This window comes from Geotrypetes seraphini, chromosome 3, assembly GCF_902459505.1.
Source record: "Geotrypetes seraphini chromosome 3, aGeoSer1.1, whole genome shotgun sequence".
In the NCBI taxonomy this organism is placed as follows: Eukaryota; Metazoa; Chordata; class Amphibia; order Gymnophiona; family Dermophiidae; genus Geotrypetes; species Geotrypetes seraphini.
The window spans coordinates 266,618,176-266,636,734 of NC_047086.1; the positions used below are offsets into that span (position 1 = coordinate 266,618,176).

At 44.9% G+C, this 18,559-nt stretch overlaps 1 protein-coding gene across 7 annotated transcripts in view; it reads right to left on the bottom strand.

Annotated features, from left to right (window-relative positions):
• The window catches only part of ARID4B (AT-rich interaction domain 4B), an 852,780-nt gene that overhangs the window by 584,111 nt on the left and 250,110 nt on the right, over positions 1-18,559 (bottom strand). For all 7 annotated transcript variants that reach the window (XM_033937320.1, XM_033937318.1, XM_033937319.1 and 4 more), the window contains exon 8: positions 8,701-8,839. In XM_033937320.1, coding sequence (XP_033793211.1) covers positions 8,701-8,839 — 139 coding nt within the window. The remainder of the gene's footprint in view (positions 1-8,700; positions 8,840-18,559) is intronic.

Sequence of the window (18,559 nt, forward strand, 5' to 3'; positions counted from 1 at the left end):
CCAGCACTGAAGTGAGACTTACCAATCTGTAATTTCCCAGATCTCCCCTGGAGCCCTTTTTAAAAATTGGAGCAACTCTGGCCACCCTCCAATCTACAGGTACTTTAGACAATTTTAGTGATAGGTTACAGATCACTAAGAGCAGGTCAGCAATTTCATATTTGAGTTCTTTTAGAACCCTGGGATGTATACCATCCGGTCCTGATGATTTATCTTTTTAACTTCTGGATTTGGCCTTGTACATCTTCCAAATTCACCGAGATTTCATTTAGTTCTTCAGTGTCCTCACCCTTGAAAGGAGCTCGATGTACCGATGGATAGCTGACCTTGAGGCCTCATAGTGCTATGCTTAGGCTCATAGTGCTATGCTATGCTTAGGCTGACCTTGAGGCCTCATAGTGCTATGCTATCCTTAGGCTGGGCAGTGCAACTTTAACATATTACCAAGCTCCTCTTTTTCCTATATACTCTCTCTCTTGATACGCTGATCTCCTCTCATGGTTTTCAATATCACCTCTATGCTGACAGCTCCCATATCTACCTCTCCATGCCAGATATCTCTGCAGGAGTTCAGGCTCAAATTTCAGCCTGCCTGTTCGATATTGCTGCTTGGATGTCTCACCGCCATCTCAAACTGAATATGGCTAAAACTGAACTCCTTATCGTTTCCCCTAAACCCACCTCTCGCCGTTTTCTATCTCTGTGGATAACACTATCCTCCTCCCTAGCTCGGCAGCTAGCAACCTTGGGGTGATTTTAACTCCTCTCTCTCCTTCTCTGCTGAGATCCAACAGACCGCCAAATCCTGTTGCTTCCTCCTCTATAACATTACCAAAATCCGTCCTGTCTCTGAACACATGACCAAAACCCTTGTCCATGCTCTCGTCACCTCGCGGTTAGACTACTACAACGTACTTATCTCGGGCCTCCTGCGCACCTCTCTCTCGCCTCTTCAATCTGTTCAAAATGCTGCTGCGCGTCTCATATTCCGTGAGAGCCGCTATTCTCTCATTACCCCTCTCAAGTCACTTCACTGGCTCCCTGTCCGTTTCCGAATACAGTTTAAACTCTTCTTGCTGACCTACAAGTGCATTCACTCTGAGGCCCCCTGATATCTCTCCTCACTCATCTTCCCTTTGCTCCCCTCCCCCCCCCGTGATCTCCGTTCATCGTGCAAGACCCTCTTATCTGTACCCTTCTCTTCTACTGCCAACTCCAGACTCCATCCCTTTTTTCTTGCGGCACCATATGCCTGGAACAGGTTGCCTGAATCAATACGTCGTGCTCCATCTCTGGCAGTGTTCAAATCCAAGCTAAAGACCCACTTTTTAAAAACTGGTTTCAACTCTTAAGCTCCCCCTCACTGCTGTCAGATATCTATACCCGCTATAATCTCCCCAACCCTGCTGCTGCCAGATACCTATACCCACTATAACCTCCCCAACCCTGAAATGTCCTGTCTAAATTAGATTGTAAGCTCTTCTGAGCAGGGACTGTGAATTGTATGTTAAAATGTACAGTGCTGCTCATGCCTTTCAGCACTATAGAAATAATAAATAGCAATAGTAGTAAATAGTAACTCGTTGAATTTCTTCCTGAAAGTATGCACCAGAACCCATGTTTCATGAGCTGGCACCATCAGTGCAGCAGGTTGCCTCGCAGTGGGTGACCTCAATGAGGATTGTCAGAGGCCCAGCATGGCTGCTGACCTTGTTCCAGATAAAGGACAGCGAAGCTTAACCCTGAAGCTGAACAGGGCTGATCAATGTAGCAGCTCTTCCACTAGCATGCAACCAAGCTGTTTCTAAAGAGAGGTCCCAAGAGCAGGAGCCCTGGGAGGAGTGGGAACAGTTGGAGAACAATAACTTTATTGAACCTAAAGTAGCTCCCAGTAAGGCACAATTCAGGAAACAGTCTCTTAGCCCTTTAAGCACTCACCTGCTGAAGTTAATTGGAGAACAGGAGAAAGCTCAGCAGAAGCAAAATCTTGCCCATCCCCCGCTCAGGTTAGGGCGTGGCTTGCTAAGAGCAAGGCAAATGCAGCACGGCAGTCCTAGGAGAGTCACTAGGAGAGTCAGTCCTGAGCCAGCTGAGGAAGGAGACACATGGTCAGGTGCTCCAGAGCTCAAGCAGGGGAATGAAATTGAGATAAAAGATTTAGAACAGGGGTGCCCACACTTTTTTGGCTTGCGAGCTACTTTTAAAATGACCAAGTCAAAATGATCTACCAACAATAAAAATACTAAACATATACCCCCTCTTATACTGTGGTGCGCTAGCCGATTTAGCGTGCGCCCATTGTATTCTATGGACGCATTAGCATTTAGTGCACGCTAAATTAGCTAGCGTGCCTTAGTAAAAGACCCCCATATTTATTTATATATATATCGAGTGCACCTCTTCTGTCCTCCAGACCTCGCTCCATTCCCCAACCAACATCTCTCTCTGTCCTTCCAGCTTTTCTTTCTCTCTCCTCCACCCCTATTGGCAACATGTCTCCCTCCTCTGTTCTGATCTTGCAACTCTTTGTTCTTCCTCAGGGTCTCTCCCCTTCTGTCCCATAGTCCAACATCTGCCCCCTCTCTTCTGCCGCCCCTTTGTTTCAGGTTTCTCCCTCTCTATCTTCCTTCTGCTAACATTTTGAGTCCTCCCACCTTTGGTCAAGGTCTTTGTGTCTCTCACTCTCTTTGTATTCTCCCTCCCCAGGGCCTGGCATCTCTCTCTCCTTGGTTCAGAGGTTTCAACCTCTCTAAGCCACAGTTCTTCAACCGCCGGTCCGTGGACCGGCACCGGTCCGCAGAAAATTTCTGCCGGTCCGTGCAGGGCCGGCGAGATCAAGTCGGCAGTTAAATTTCCTGCCGACTGCGGTTCCACCCAACTAATGTTCCTCCCAGCCTCAGGCAATCAAGACAGGCTGCCAACGTCGAGGCCTTCCCTCTCTGAGTCTCGCCTGTTCGGAAACAGGAAGTTGAAACAAAATAGGCGGGACTCAGAGAGTGAAGGTCCCGACGTCGGCAGCATGTCTTGATCGCCACCCCTGACGAGTTGCTGAAGAGGGCCGCGGGGAAGTTGCGATTAGACCGGAGAGAGCTGCAGATTCAGGTGCAGGTGGAGGGAGATGGTCAGCGTGTGCGAACAAGATCCTGGGGAGCCTTCACAGTGGCTGACTCCCCTCCCATCAGCTCTCCAATTTGCCAGGGAAGTGATTTACCGGCAACTTCCTGCAGGCAAGTACCGAGAGCTGCTGGAAGGGGAGGAAGCCACTGTAGGAGGCTGGGAAGGTCTGGAAAAGGGAGAGCTGTTACTGGACTTGAAGGGAGTTAGAAGGAGAGATGCTGCTGGGAGGGGAGGAGGGAAAGGTATGGGAAGAGAGTTAATGTTGGATAGAGGGAGGAGGGAAGGGAGAAGGAGAGATGCTGCTGGGAGGGAGGAGGGAAAGGGATGGGAAGAGTTAATGTTGGATAGAGGGAGGAGGGAAGGGAGAAGGAAAAAAAGGAAGGAGGGTAGGGAGAAAGAAAAAAGGAAGGAAACAGCTGGCAGGGAGATTACAGGAGGGGAAGGGGGTCAGGGTGGAATGGAGAGATCAGATCTAATCTAATCTAATTGAGAGAAAGGGGAGAGAGAGGAATGAGAAAGTAGAGAGACATTGATGCTGGAAAGGGGGTCAGCAGAGAAATGAGAGAGGGATAAAGATGCTAGATCTGGTGTAGGAGAGATAAAAATGAAGAAGGCAGTGAAGCTGGAATGAATGATGTAAAAAGGAGAGAGGAGGATGGACAAGGAAGAGGGGCATAGAAAGAAGTCAGATACATATGGAATGGGGAGAGGGCAGACATTGGATGGAACGGGCAGATGCTGGAAGGAAAAGAGTGAAAAGAAGATGAAAGCAGAAACCAGAGACAACAAAAGGTAGAAAAAAATAATTTTATTTCTAGTTTGTCATTAGAATATATCAGATTTGAATTATATATCCTGCTAGAGACATAACTGGGGACTGCAGTATTCTGTTAGCATGATATTTCTATGTAGCATTCTATAATAACTTGGCTTGTTCAGTTTTCTTGATAGTAGAGGGGATATATGTGAAGGGGAGGGGAGACAGGGGTTTTGTTGGTCCGTGCTCTGTATATTTGTATTTATAAAATCACAATTGTTCAGAATATTGTTTCTTTTTATACTTTAATAAAATACGTTCAATATAAAATCATAATTGCGGCTTGTGCAGATGGGATCAGATGGTTTGCGGGGACCGAGCTCGCGGAGATGGGGCGTAAACGGGATTTTTAAATTTTAGTCCTAGTAGTTTGCCGGTCCACAAAATAATTCTTTTATTTCTGCCGGTCCACGGGTGTAAAAAGGTTGAAGAACACTGCTCTAAGCCCTCTAGTAGTCCAGGATCTGCCATATCTGCCTTGTCTTCCCACTCCCTTTTTGTTCAAGGCTGCTTTCCTGCCCCTCCTCAAGGTCCTTTTGTCTCTTCTCTCTCCCCCCCCTCCCCGATCCAGCGTCTCTAAGGCAATCTCCCTCCTCCCTCGCAACGGGCCCAATTTTACCCCGACGTGTGGGACCTTATCTCCGCTGCTTCCCTCAGACTGGATCATCGAGCTGCTTCCCTCAGACTGGATCATCGAGCTGCTTCCCTTAGACTGGATCCCTCACCTTCGTTCTTCCCTCTGGGCCTACCACAGTTGGAAAGTTCATTATGGCAGCCTGCAGAGCGAACGTAGCATGCTGCCATCAGCTTCTGTAGCACATTCCCTCTGCCATGGTCCCGCACCTCCTCTGACGTTGGGGGCGGGACAGCGGCAGAGGGAACATGCTACAGAGGCTGACGGCAATCTGCTACGTTCGCTCTGCAGGCTGCCATAATTCCACTACTTTAAAGGTGAGACAGTGACCGGGGGAATGCTAGGGAGAACATTGGCTCTGCAAGCTACCGGCGTTGCCTTTGCGATCGACCGGTAGATTGCGATCGACGTTTTGGGCACCCCTGATTTAGAAGATTCCTCTTTGGTGGACCAGCCAGTCTGCCCATAGCCAAGTGAAGCTATGGACATTTCCTTTGAGCCTGAGGAGGTTTTCATGGAAGAAAGTTAAGTCTTCTTTTTACTTTGAATTATTTTGAGTTGATGAATGCAGAGACTAGTGTTGGCTGAGGAGGAATTTCAAGACTCGCTACTAGGAGATGTTGCCCTGTTTGAAAGGATTAGGTCCCAATTACTGCCCCACACTCTCTCTCTGTCAATGGCAAGACAGATGCATCTGGGGACAATATCCTAGAGACAAGAAATTATTTCCCAAACATGTCCAGTTTATTGTCAGCTCTACAACCTTTTTATATCATTTTACATGAGTCAATGTCGTCAGCATGTGACGTAAATACAAACCATATATGGACACAGATTACATGAAACTTTAAAGAAATAACAAGCATCTTACTATCTAAAGGCCAAAGTTTAAAGGTGCTTTGGTCAGCAGAGCCATTTTTTTATCTAAAGCTTCTTGCAAATACGATTATGAAAACAATTGAATTCACTTCACAACAAGATAAGAACACACCTCTTCTCAAACATAAAATGGCCTTGCAGTATTTCAGCAAGAGAAGGAAAAACAAACAAGGTCTGGATTTACAGCTTCAAACACAGTTGAAAGAAAACTGCACGTGTCCCTTCACTGTTTAAAGGTGTTGGGTTTTTTTTTTTTTACTGTTTTTCCCTCTCTGCACTGTTGTGAAGAATTCAGCCACTGAGTGTTACAATGAGGGTTTGTGGGGCAAATCCACAGAATATCCTCAGGGTTGGGATTGTGGGGCCAATTGTGGCAATTTTGTTTGTGGATTCAGCAACTCCCCATCCCCCGCCAGCTTGTCAGAGTTGGAAGGGGAAGCCTAATTCAATCCAGGCCAACACGGTGTGCTTATCAGGACCAAGTGACTTTTATAAATGACTTTTGTGAACCTGTGCAAACTCACCAATCTCTGTTTTCCTGGGTTATTTTGAAGGAACTGATGAGGAACCATTTATATTTACCCGAAGGAAAGGGTGTTACCAGTCTTGCGCTGACAATAGTCAAGACGAATGTACTGTTTGCGTTTGTTCTTATTTTTTTGGTTTTGCATTTTTGGACATTAAATACATTGCTGAGCAAAGCTTTATTGTGAATTAAAGCCTTTTTGTTTTGGGAGAACTGTGCTGTTCTGACCTTTATTTTCTCCCTATTTTAATGTGACCAGCAGGACTTTCAACCTTTGAAGGCATGCCAAGATTTGTATTTTTGCACTCCGCCCGGTAGCCATCCCAGAGCCCGGTATCGGGGGTGTGAAAGGATGCACACCATGAAGGAGAGACACCCTGCAAAGCTAGAGAACGATAGTGTTGCTGTTTGGTCTGCATCAAGAGACTCGATGCTGTTCAGACCTGCAACGCTTGCTGGGAAGTAGATGGCTTCTTAGCTGGCTCCCCTGATGCTGTAAGATCTTCCGATGTCAATGCAGAAGTTTTCAATATCAACAGCTCCGAAGATTTGCCAGTGTCCATGGTCAAGCCGAACAGCTTTTCCTATTCAATGCGTCGGGCCTTGATAGAATGCTTTTGGAAGTTGGAACACTTAACACAAGATTCAACTTGGTGTTCACTAAACACTGTAGACACCAACTATGAGGATCAGTAATGGAAATAGGCTGCTGACACCTACAGCACTTCTTAAAATAGCCCAGGAAAATCACAAGAACCCTAAAAAAAAAAAAAAAACGGCGATTTTCGGATTGTAGAGGTGAGGACGGGTGGGACATGAAGGAAAACCACCCAAAACCCCTTTATAAGAACTCCCAAAATTGCTGATTCTGTCTGTCCACCCATATTCACTGTGATATGTGCTGAATGAGAGACACTGCAGACAGCTGAGCACAGGGAGATCCTTTGCCTTAGTGAATTGGAAAACTAGATTTCAAATCTTCTGACTGTCCACTGGCCTTGACCACCATAGACAGAGACCTCCACCACCCCCAGACACGCCAAGCAGATGCCTGGCGGAGGAATGTAGTCTGGCTCCAATCCCAGGCACACCTCCACAGAACCACTCAACCTGCGCTCTGCCCACTAGCGGACGAATCTAGGGTGAGCTAGCTCCCAAGGGAATGGTCCCTGAGCCATGTTCTGAAGTGCATGGGGACTTACTGATATAAGCAGGGAACCTCCTAGAAGCAGACTTTCTCCAAAGGTCTGCGATTTCCCGCAGTCAAGGATATCCCCGCAGGGAACCTCCACAGCACAAGGGATAAAAACCACGAACGTAAACTATTGAAAATATACAAAATTAAACACGAGCAGAAAAGATCAGCTCCTACAGCCTGGCTTGTAGGAAGAATGACTGGGGTACTGAGGCAATGGCACAGTGATGAGGTATGAGTAGGTCGAGTTTAAGTCTCTGAAATTTTGAAGCTTCCTACAAAGTCCTGGCGGGTAGAGGGAAATAACCCACTTGTACCGGAATAAAGTAGGATTGTACATGAAGTTTTTAATTCTCTCCCCATTCCTAAATCTGAAATACTAGCTGAAACGAATGGTCCCGAAATCGTTCTGCAAAACATTCTATCATCCATTACAGACGTCCGGAGGCAATTTCCTTAGGTAAGAAGGATTCACTGAAGACCCAAAGAAATTACCTCCGGACGTCTGTAATGGATGATAGAATGTTTTGCAGAACGATTTCGGGACCAAGAAACGGATCTTGTTCGTTTCACTAGCTATTAAAATCTCTCCAGTCCCCAGATGACTTTTAAGTGATTCCCGATTACTCCCACCATGGTGGTTCCCTTAATTATAAGAACATAAGAATTGCTGCTACTGGGACAGACCAACGGTCCATCGTGCCCAGCAGTCCACTCACGAGGTGGCCCTTAGGTCAAAGATCAGTGCCCTATTTGAGTCTAGCATTACCTGCGTGTGTTCTAGTCCAGCAGGAACTTATCTAACCTTTTCTTGAATCCTTGAAGGGTGCTTTCCCCTATAACAGCCTCTGGAAGAGCTTTCCAGATTTCTACCAAAATAGAGCCCTTCAGTGCTAGAGGAGAGGGTGGCACCTTAATTTTAAAAAGGTGAATGGGGATGGAGAAGGCTAGCAGCATCCACATTTTAAAAAAAAGAAGTGGGGGGAAGGAGGAGAGATATTTGAAAATGTTTTAAATGTTATGGATTAGCAAGTAAGCTGAGAGAAAGAATATTTTAAAAAAAAATAAATAAGGATATGAGAGGAGAATAATATTTTTTTTCCACTGAAGATACAGGTCTTCAAAAGATAACATGGTTATCTTTGGGTTGCTGTGGCTACAATGTGCTACTTTCCCCAGCTGTAGCAATGCAAAAAAATTAAATTACCAGAGGCTTCACTAACTTACAGATATATAGGTTAGTGAATCCCAGAGTAAGTTTTCCCACAATAGAATAGTGTACCAATGTGGTATTTTCATGGGAATTACTAAATAGGACCATTCTGTACTTTGCTTTTTCAGTGATTACTACACTATATGCAGAATAGAAATTCAAAAATTATGGAAAGCAATTCTCAAAAAATATGGTTTAATTATATCATATCCTTCTATTTCTTAGAGACTAATTGTTGAACATCGTCAAACACAAGCCAATTGTAAAGACTGATACTTTTTTATCCCTAACTATAGTATTTATACAAATCAATACTCACCAGAGCTGGGAAACAGGCTCCCCTCTTTTTTTCTCCACATACACAATCCACAGAGACAATTTTTCCTAGTAATGCACCAGTTTGATTCTTGTCTTCATCATCATCTTCACTTGAAGTAGATGAAGATACTTCTTCTGGGCTATAAATAAAGATGAACAGAATGTGTTACACTGCAATGTTATTCGGGAATAATGTAAAGAATGAAAGATTAGGTTCTAACCTGGATAATCTTCCTTCTGTTAATCTTCAGAAAAGTCCGTACGTTAAGTGATCAATCCCCAGCCATGAATTGGCTTTGCAGAAATGCATCACTAATAGCTTTCAGCACCTTCCTCATTCCCAGTGGAATGTAGTGCCCCTTTCAGTTCATACCAAAGCCTTCGATCTCCACTGGATTAGAGTTCAAAGAAGGAGGGGTACAGGGAACATATCTGTTCTACTCTGAAACTTATAAAAAGAACAATTATTAACAAGCATTTATAATTTAAAAGCAAAAGTGAGTCAACCTGCTGTATGCATTAAGACTCATGTGAAGATTAATAGAAAGAAGATTATTCAGGTAAGAACCTAATCTTTCATTCTGTTACATCTACACAGGAGTCTGTACATTAGGTAACATGCCAAAGCAGTGGCTGGCATCTAGGGTGGAACAGGGATGTCTGCCCGTAAGATCGAGGACGCAAAAATGGCTTCCTCCTGAGTTGCCAGATCAACTCTGTAAAACCACATACAGGACTAGGGAGTAGACAAAGTATCTGCTTTACAAATATCTGCATGAGGAACTGTCCAAGACTCCGCCCATGAAGATGCAACACTCCTGGTTGAGTGAACCTTAAGAGAAACCATGCTTGCCACAGGTGATGTATGCAAACAAAATGATCATGCAGATCCACTGGGCTATAGACACCTTGCATGCCAGTCTACCCCACCTGAACTGGCTGGTTACCACAAACAGATGGCCTGAAAGAACAAAATTCATTGGTCTTTTCCATGTACAACACTTCACACATCCAGTTTCTGCCAAATCCTATTCTGATTACCCAAACCCATGGGTTTAAAAATAGGCAGACAAATATCTCGGTTGATGTGAAAATCTGATACAACCATCGGAAGGCAGGAACAGTACGGAGAACTACTCCAGCCTCCATAATCCTGAGGAAGGGCTCTTTGCAAGAAAGAGCTTGCAATTCCGATATTCATCTTGCTGAGACGATCACCATCAGGAACACTGTCTTCACTGTGAGATTCAAGATGGATGCTCCTGCTTTGGCTCATACGGAGGCTTAGTGAGACCATGTAGAATGATGTTAAGATTCCAGGATGGAAAAGGATGATGACACAGAGTATGCAACTGTCGCTCTTAGGAATCTGGTCACATCTCCATGAGCTACAAGCGAAACTTTGCCTGCTTGCATCAGGAAGCATGAGAGGCCTGCCCTTTGAACCTTGAGGGAACCTACTGTCAAGTCATGTTTCCTGACAAGCCAGTAGAAAGGCAAGGATAAGTGGAATGGGTGCCTGTCATGGCTCCACCCGATCCCTTTTGCACCAATGTTGAAAAGACTTCCAAAGTCTTGGCACAGGCTGTCATACTGGAAGGCTATTTAGTTCTGAAGAGTGTAGCAATAACTACATCCAAATAGCCCTTGTAAACTAGGGCCGTGTGTTCAAGAGCCATGCCAAGACCAAGGAAAGATTAGGTTCCCACCTCGGTAATCTTTCTTGTAAACCCACACTCTATTCCAGAACCTTCAAGTAGCCAATCCCTTCTAGCAAGAATTCTTGTAGAAAGCTTCATTTGCATACTTTTGTTCCTCCCTCTCTTACATTTGGGCTGTCCTATTTCCCAGTGTGGAACAAGCAGACAGTTACACCTGGAGAGGACACAGAATAGGGAGGGGTAAGGGGATACTCCCCAAGAAACATGTCTAATCTGCTCATATTATCATACAACAAATCAAATAACCAAATTTAACATTTGCAATAAAACAGAACAATTTAATAAATAGAGCTCGATCTGCACTAAAAGTGTGGGAGAATGTGGTATAGACACCCCTTGGATTTAATAACACGGAATGCGCAGATTGTATTCTTGTTAAGGCTGGACAAAAGAGCAAGTTCAAATTGCCGGTACATATTGAGGCAGACAGCAGGCGAGTTTATAGCTGACAGGGCGGACTTCAAGAATAGAAAGAGATTTTGCAAAAGAGCCTAATCTTTCCTTCTACAACCCACTATTCCTCAACCTTCAGGATGTAAAAGAGCACTCCTTCAAACTTAGGGTGGGACCGATGGCCTGCTTCCAGAATTGAAGATCCAAACGCAGAATACTACTTGGCCACGTCTACTCTGTAAAAACTTTGTGAATGTATGCATAAAAGACCCAGAAGCAGCTCTACAAATCTCCTCTAGGGAAATCACCGAAGACTCCACCTATGAGAAAGCAAAGCCTCACTAAGATAGGAGGACATTTCCAAGCTATGATATAAGCGGAGGGAATGGCCAATGCTCCAGCCAGTACAAACAGATGATTTGACAATCAAAATTTGTTCATAACTTCTAACTACCACAGCAAAAGCCTGTGCATATCAAGAGATATGATAGAGATGTTTAAATATCTACATAATATAAATGTGCATTAGTCAAGTCTCTTTCATTTGAAAGGAAACTCTGCAATGAGAGGGCATAGGAAACTCTGCAATAAGAAGTGATAGGCTCCGGAGTAATCTGAGGCAGTACTTTTTTGCGGAAAGGGTGGTAGAAGCGTGGAACAGTCTCCCGGAAGAGGTGGTAGAAACAGAGACTGTCTGAATTCAAGAGGGCCTGGGATAGGCACATGGGATCTCTCGGAGAGAGAAATAAATAATGGTTACTGTATATGAGGTGACTGGATGGGTCATTTGGCCTTTATCTGCCATCATGTTTCTATGTTTCCTCAAACCTGAGGATGTGTATGCCAGCAAGTGCACTTCTTTAGTGATGTGTAAGCTGGAAACTACTTTTGGCAGAAAAGAGAGAACTATAAATTCACGCCCGATTCCATAATCTTAAGAAAATGATCTCCGCAGGACAAGGACTGAAGTTCTGACACTCTCTAGGTGGAAGTAATGGCCACCAAAAGTATAGTCTTGATGGTAAGGTCCATCAGGAAGCATGTTCCAACGATGCATAGGGTGGGCTCGCAAGCACTATGAGAACCAGATTAAGATTCCAACTTGGAAAAGGCTGCTACAGAAGGGGATGAAACCACAGCGTGCCTTACACTTTTCTAACTACATCGGGATGGGCCACAAGGGTGCTCCTATGGAGATTAAGCCTAAAGCAAGAAAGCCCGGCTAAATGCACTCTGAGAAAGCCAACTGCTAGACCCTTTTCCAGACCCTCTTGGGGAAAGGCGAGTGCCACCGGGATCGACGCAGATCTCGGGTCTTCACTCCTCTGAGCGCACCAGGATAGGAAATATTTCCAGGCATTTGCATACGCTGCTATTGTTGACCGCTTCATGCTCCTTAAAATGGTAAGCAAGTACTCCACCTGAGTAGCCCAAGGCTCTAGTGCTGAGCACTCAAAGAGATATACCATAAAACTAAAGCAGTCCATATCCTGCAGAGCAAATGGGCCTTGCACAAGGAGTTTGGGATAACAGGAAAGCCTGAGACTCTGGACCCGACGTAGATGTACTAGGTCTCAGCCAATATGGCGCCTTTAGAAACGCCCTTTCAAGAGTGCTAGTATTCTGCACAAAAAATAGCCTATTATGGGCCACGGCGGGAAAGTATAGGGAAGATCTGCCATTGACAAGTTTGAACCATGGCATCCAGATCTTTGATTCCAGACTCGCGCCTACAGCTGAAGAATTGAACCACCTTCATACTGATGGCCGAAGACATCAGATCAAATGGTGGATGTCTCTACCACTTCAATATGCATGTAACGACATCCTGGGACAAGAATCATTCCCTGGGATCTAAAGTCTGCTGGCTGAGGAAATCCGCTTGTACTGTACTCACTCCTGCTACATGCGCCACCGAGAATGCTAGATGATGGGCTACCGCCCATCAAAAAAGCATTTGGTTTTCCAGGCTTAGGGGTACACTCTTGGTGCTCCCTTGGTGATTGACATAGGCTACTTTGTCTGAGAAAATGAACCACCCTTGGAAGTTCTGATCGACAAGTCGATGAAGCCATCCACGCAATGTGCGGCGGCGGTGAAAAGGGCGAACAGAATGCTATGAATAATAAAGAAGGGGATCACGAACAGATCGGAGAAGGTTATCATGCCGCTGTACTGGGCCATGGTGCACCCTCACCTGGAGTACTGCATACAGCACTGGTCGCTATACATGAACAAGGATATGGTACTACTCAAAAGGGTCCAGAGAAGTGCGACTAAAATGGTTAGGGGTTGGAGGAGCTGCCGTACAGTGAAAGATTAGAGAAACTGGGCCTCTTCTCCCTCGAACAGAGGAGATTGAGAGGGGACATGATCGAAACATTCAAGGTACTGAAGGGGATAGACTTAGTAATAATAATAATAATTTTATTTCTTATATACTGCCAAAGCCGTAGTGGTTCGAGGCGGTTTACAATAAAGAAGGACAATCAGCGAATGGGTACAATCAGCAGATACAGATACAATTAATATATGTAAGCATGGAACAGGTGCAATATAAGGGGTCAAATGTAAGGTGAGCGGGAAGGAAGGTAAGAAAAAAGAGATCTTAGGGGGCAAGGGTCGGGTAAGGGGTCTTAGGCTACAAATCGGTTAAATAGATTAGTTTTTAATAATTTTCTGAAGTTTAGGTAGGATGAAGAATGCGAGATAATGTTGCTCAGCCAATCATTTAGATGACCTGCTTGGAAGGCTAGAGTTCTGTTCAGGTATCTTTTGTAACGGCAGGTCTTTAGAGTTGGATGGCTGAAGAGATGAGCTCTGCGAGTGGGTCTGGATGAACAATCTAAGGTAAAATGGGGAACCAAGTATAAGGGGGCCGAACCAAGAATGGATTTGAAACAGAGACAGGCAAACTTGAACAGCACTCTTGCTTCCAAGGGCAGCCAGTGGAGTTTTTGGTAGTAGGGAGTTATGTGTTCCCATTTTTTTTAGTCCAAAGTTCAGTCGAATTGCTGAATTTTGGATGATACGTAGTCTTTGAATGGTTTTTTTGATGGATCCCAGGTTGATAATGTTGCAGTAGTCGAGTAAGCTCAGGATGGAGTATTGAACCAGTAAGCGGAATGAGGATGCAGCGAAGTATTTTCTGATGGTTCTTAGTTTCCATAAGGCGGAGAAGCATTTTCTGTCTAGTAAGTCGGTGTGAGTTTCAAAGGTGAGGTTGCGGTCTAGCGTCACTCCTAGAATTTTTATGGTATCTGTGATGGGAAAGACTTGACCGTTCAAGGAGATTGATGAGTCTTTGATTTTGTCATTTGGACTGCCAGGAAGAATTTGGTTTTATCTGAGTTAAGTTTCAATTTGAAGTCGGACATCCATAGTTCGATTTGCTTAAGGATAGATGCCAGGTGACTTTTTCGCTGGTTAGGGGAAAGACTATGGTAATGTCATCAGCGAAAATGTAGAATTTTATTTTCAGGCTTTGAAATAGGTTCCCTAGTGCAGCCAGGTAGATGTTGAACAGAGTGGGGGACAGGGGAGAGCCCTGCGGGACTCCACATGCGTTTACCCAGCTGAAGGAATGTGTATTGTCACTGTAAACTTGGTATGATCTTTTACTTAGGAAACCCTGGAACCATTTTAAAACATTGCCTGAGAGACTGATTGACTCCAAACAGTCTAAGAGGAATGTATGATCAACTAAGTCGAAGGCACTACTTAAGTTGAACTGAAGGACTAGTGCACTTGTGCCCTGGCTGAACAGGGAATGGAGGGAATCTAGTAGAGAGGCAATAATAGTTTCGGTGCTGTGACCGGGTCGGAACCTTGACTGGTTGTCGTTTAGAATGTTGAATTTCTCCAGATAGGTTACTAAGTCTTGGTTGTCCAGACATTCCATTAACTTTGCAAAGAAGGGGATGTTCGCAATGGGTCTGTAATTTGATGTCAGGTTGATGGGTTCTTTGGGTTTTTTTTTTACAATCGGGGTGATTAGGATCTGGCCTAGGTCCTCAGGAAAAGTGCCCGATTGTATAAGGGAAGAGAGCCAAGTATGTAACTTGGCTTTGAAGGTGACCGGGGCAACTTTCATTACATTAGGTGGGCACTAGTCTAGTTTGCAGTGGGAATTGGTGTATTTTGAATAGAATGTGCAGAATTGTAAAGTTGTTCCAGAGAAGATCCGCTCTAGGTTCATCAAAGGGCTGAGCAACTGGATAGTTCAGATGGTTGGCTGTGACGCCCGATAGGGAGGATCTCAGATTGGAGATTTTGTGGTTGAAAAACTCAGCTAGGGCATTGGCCGGTGGAGGGAATTCTGAGGTAGGACGGGTTAGGGTCTGAACGTCATAAAGGTTGACGACTATTTTGAAAAGATTTTTGATGTCGGGGTAAGGGGAACCGATTTTTAGTGCATAGAAGTTAGTGCGTTTGGTAGTTATAAGTTTTTTGTATTCTTTTAATTTTGTTCTCCAATTTGTTCTCTCTTTACTGTCACCAGATTTCAGCCAAAGTCTTTCGAGTTTCTGTAATTCCCGTTTCACTGATCCTAATTCAGTGTCAAACCAACCGTCCGTAGTTTTGTTTCTCATTTTCCTATTTTTAATGGGGGCCATTGTGTTTAGGATCTGTGTGCTTGTGCTGGTACAAGAGTCAGCTGTGAATGAGTCAGGATCCGGGTTGGAGGAGAGGTCATAGTGTGACCAGAATTCCATTGGGTTGATAAAGCCTCTAGTGGATATCATTTTCTTAATCCTTTTTTCCAGCTTGGGATAGGTTGGGTGACGTCTTGCTTGCCAGTTAAGTTGGAGGTTGCATAGTCGGTGGTCTGACCATAGGGACCATAGTCCAAGTGGCTAGCTCCCAGAGAATCTTGGGGTGGAGTTGATCTTTGGAGGAGAAGGTTGTTAGGTCAAGTTGGTGACCTTTATGGTGGGTTTTTTCAGGGGTCGGTACGAAGAAGTCTAGAGAGGTGATGAGGGAAAGTAAATCTTTAGTGTTATTCCGATCGACCTGGTCTAAGTGAATGTTTAGGTCACCGATCAGTAGGTTGTAGGGGCCTCTAATTGAGTTAGTGAGGAGGAATTCGGAGAAGCTGTCTTTGGCGGTGGGCCATTTCTTGGGAGGGATGTAAAATAGAGTGATAATTAAGCTATCTTCTAGCTGGTCTGACTGGAGTTTACAGGAAAGAATTTCAAGGTCCGTTGAGGATTTCGAGTCTAGGATGGCGGGCTTGAAAGCATCTCTTGTTATGATGGCTAGTCCTCCCCCTCTTCCCCAGGTTCTGGGTAGGGAGGTAATTTTAAACCCAGGTGGTAGACACTCACCAATTATGATATCGTTGTCGGAGATCAACCATGTTTCGGTTAAGAGGACAAAGTCAGGGTTGGTCTCCTCTAGCCAGTTTTTAACTAGTTGGGCTTTGTTCCTGATAGAACGGATGTTTAAGTAGAAACCTAGGACCTTTTGGTAGTGAGGAGCGTCAGCTGGGACTGAGTGGGTGATTTTCCTTAATGATCGGTGTATATTTCTGTGAGGTTTCTTTGGTTTGCGAGAGGGGGGAACAACCGGGATTTGGGAGGGACCCCTTTCAGAGCAGTCAAGAAAGAGGCGTTGGGCTGCCGTCTGGGATTCTGGGTTGGTAAGACGAGGCCTTATGAGGATTGGAATCGGGGAGGAGAGAAGTGCCTTGGTTAACCAGTTTTTGTAACAAGCCCAAAAAAACATGAGAAATAAGTTCAGGTAGTTTTGTATGGAAGCCATCATGTATTGAAAGATAGTGCAGGTGTTAAGATATCTTAGTCTGGAATAGATAGTATAGTAGTCATGCAAGGTACTTATCAAATTGGCTGGTGGGAATGGCAGGCTGGAAGAATCTCTGGCCTGGTGCTCGCGCTGCTAGTGGTCGGCTCTGGGAGGTGCTGAGATTGTTGGACCTGGTGCGGGACGTTGGTGCCCTCATGGAGCTCCTCGTGGAATTGTGACTGCTCTCAGAGAGTGGTTGGGTTATTAGTAGTGGGACCGACGGCTTCCCGGCAGTTGCTTCATAAAGGCGTGCACTAAAGCACACGCGCCTTTGTCGTGCGCTTTTGCCGGCGTGCCGTTGGTGCTGTTTCTTTTAGTTATAGCAGGATCCCTTGCTGGTTCGGGAGAGGGGCGGAGCAGTGCTCCCACGCTCCGATGTTGAGGCCCTGATGAGATGGACTGCCCGCTGGTATCGATGCGGGGGTCGGGCGATGAAGGACAAGTTGTTGACCCTGTCCAAGGTAGGGAGAATGAGAGGGCACTCTCTAAAGTTGAAAGAGAATAGATTCCATACAAACGTAAGGAAGTTCTTCTTCACCCAGAGAGTGGTAGAAAACTGGAACGGAGGAGGAAATCAAGATGCTTTTAAGTGGCTTCTGCTCTTGTCGGCAACTTTTACATTTTTTCCCCAGAAAATTTACCTTTTCGCTAAGCCAAAGCACAGGGGAAAGCAGGAGTGTGCTCCCTGCCTCCTCTTCCACTTCTCTGACGCGGCAATAACAGCTTATGCTGTTCCAGTTGGAGCGGGCGTTTTTGCTGACCGAGGAGGGCAGACCTCAGGGCTTAGAGTTCTTCTGTGTCCCGGGACGATGTCAGGGATGCCCTCAGCTGCACAGGAAGCACCGGAATTGATGTCTCTGGCGGCGTTGCAGGTCTCACCCCTGACCCCGGATGGGAATCGCAGCTTACCGACTTTCTCACAGTCGGCACTGGTGTTCTGAGGACTTGAACCTCAGAGTGTAGCAGGGAATGCGGAGGTGAAACTTTTGGTGGAGTCCCCTGGAATATCTATCCCTGCTCCCCTGATTAAACCAGCGGTGATAGACATGGAGGCGATCTGGAGTGCCTTGGAGACTTTGCATAAGGTAAACTCCCAGTTTGTTGCTTCAGTACAGAATACTAATATTCAATTTAAAACTTTTAAAGAGAAATTCCAACAACAGTCTGTTAGAATGGACAAATTGGAGAAATCAGTGGCAGAAGTGAAGGTTTCTACTAACTTACAATTGAAGGAAAAGGTTCTACTCACTAGGAAAATTGAAAACTTGGAAAATGCAAATAGCAATTTGAACTTGAGACTTTTAAACTTTCCTTGGATTGAACAACACGGAATGCGCAGATTGTATTCTTGTTAAGGCTGGACAAAAGAGCAAGTCCAAATTGCCGGTACCTATTGAGGCAGTCAGCAGGTGCGTTTATAGCTGACAGAGCGGTCTTCAAGAATAGAAAGAGGTTTTGCAAAATAACCTAATCTTTCCTTCTACAACCCCACACTATTCCTCAACCTTCCGGATGTAACAGAGCACTCCTTCAAACTTAGGGTGGGACCGATGAGCTTACTTCCAGAATTGAAGATCCAAAAGCAGAATACTGCTTGCCATGTCTATTCTGTAAAAACTTTGTGTCTCCAAATTTCAATCGCCTAGGGATTTATTTCATTCCTTTTTAAATATAGTTTTGAAATTTCCTGAAAATAATATGCCACCGCTACAAAAGTTATATTACCTAAACTTGCCAAAAGAGGATAAAGAAAAAGGGAATGCATTACTAGGAGAACTGGATCTCACTGGCATGCTGGAAACATCTCAAGAGGAAATTATGGTTAGAGCTACTTTAATGGTAACTTTTGTGTTTCTTCAAGATAAAGAAGCAATTCTTCGTCTATTTTATAGGACTGAAAATGTGGAATTTTATGGATTCAAAATTTATATTTTTCCTGAT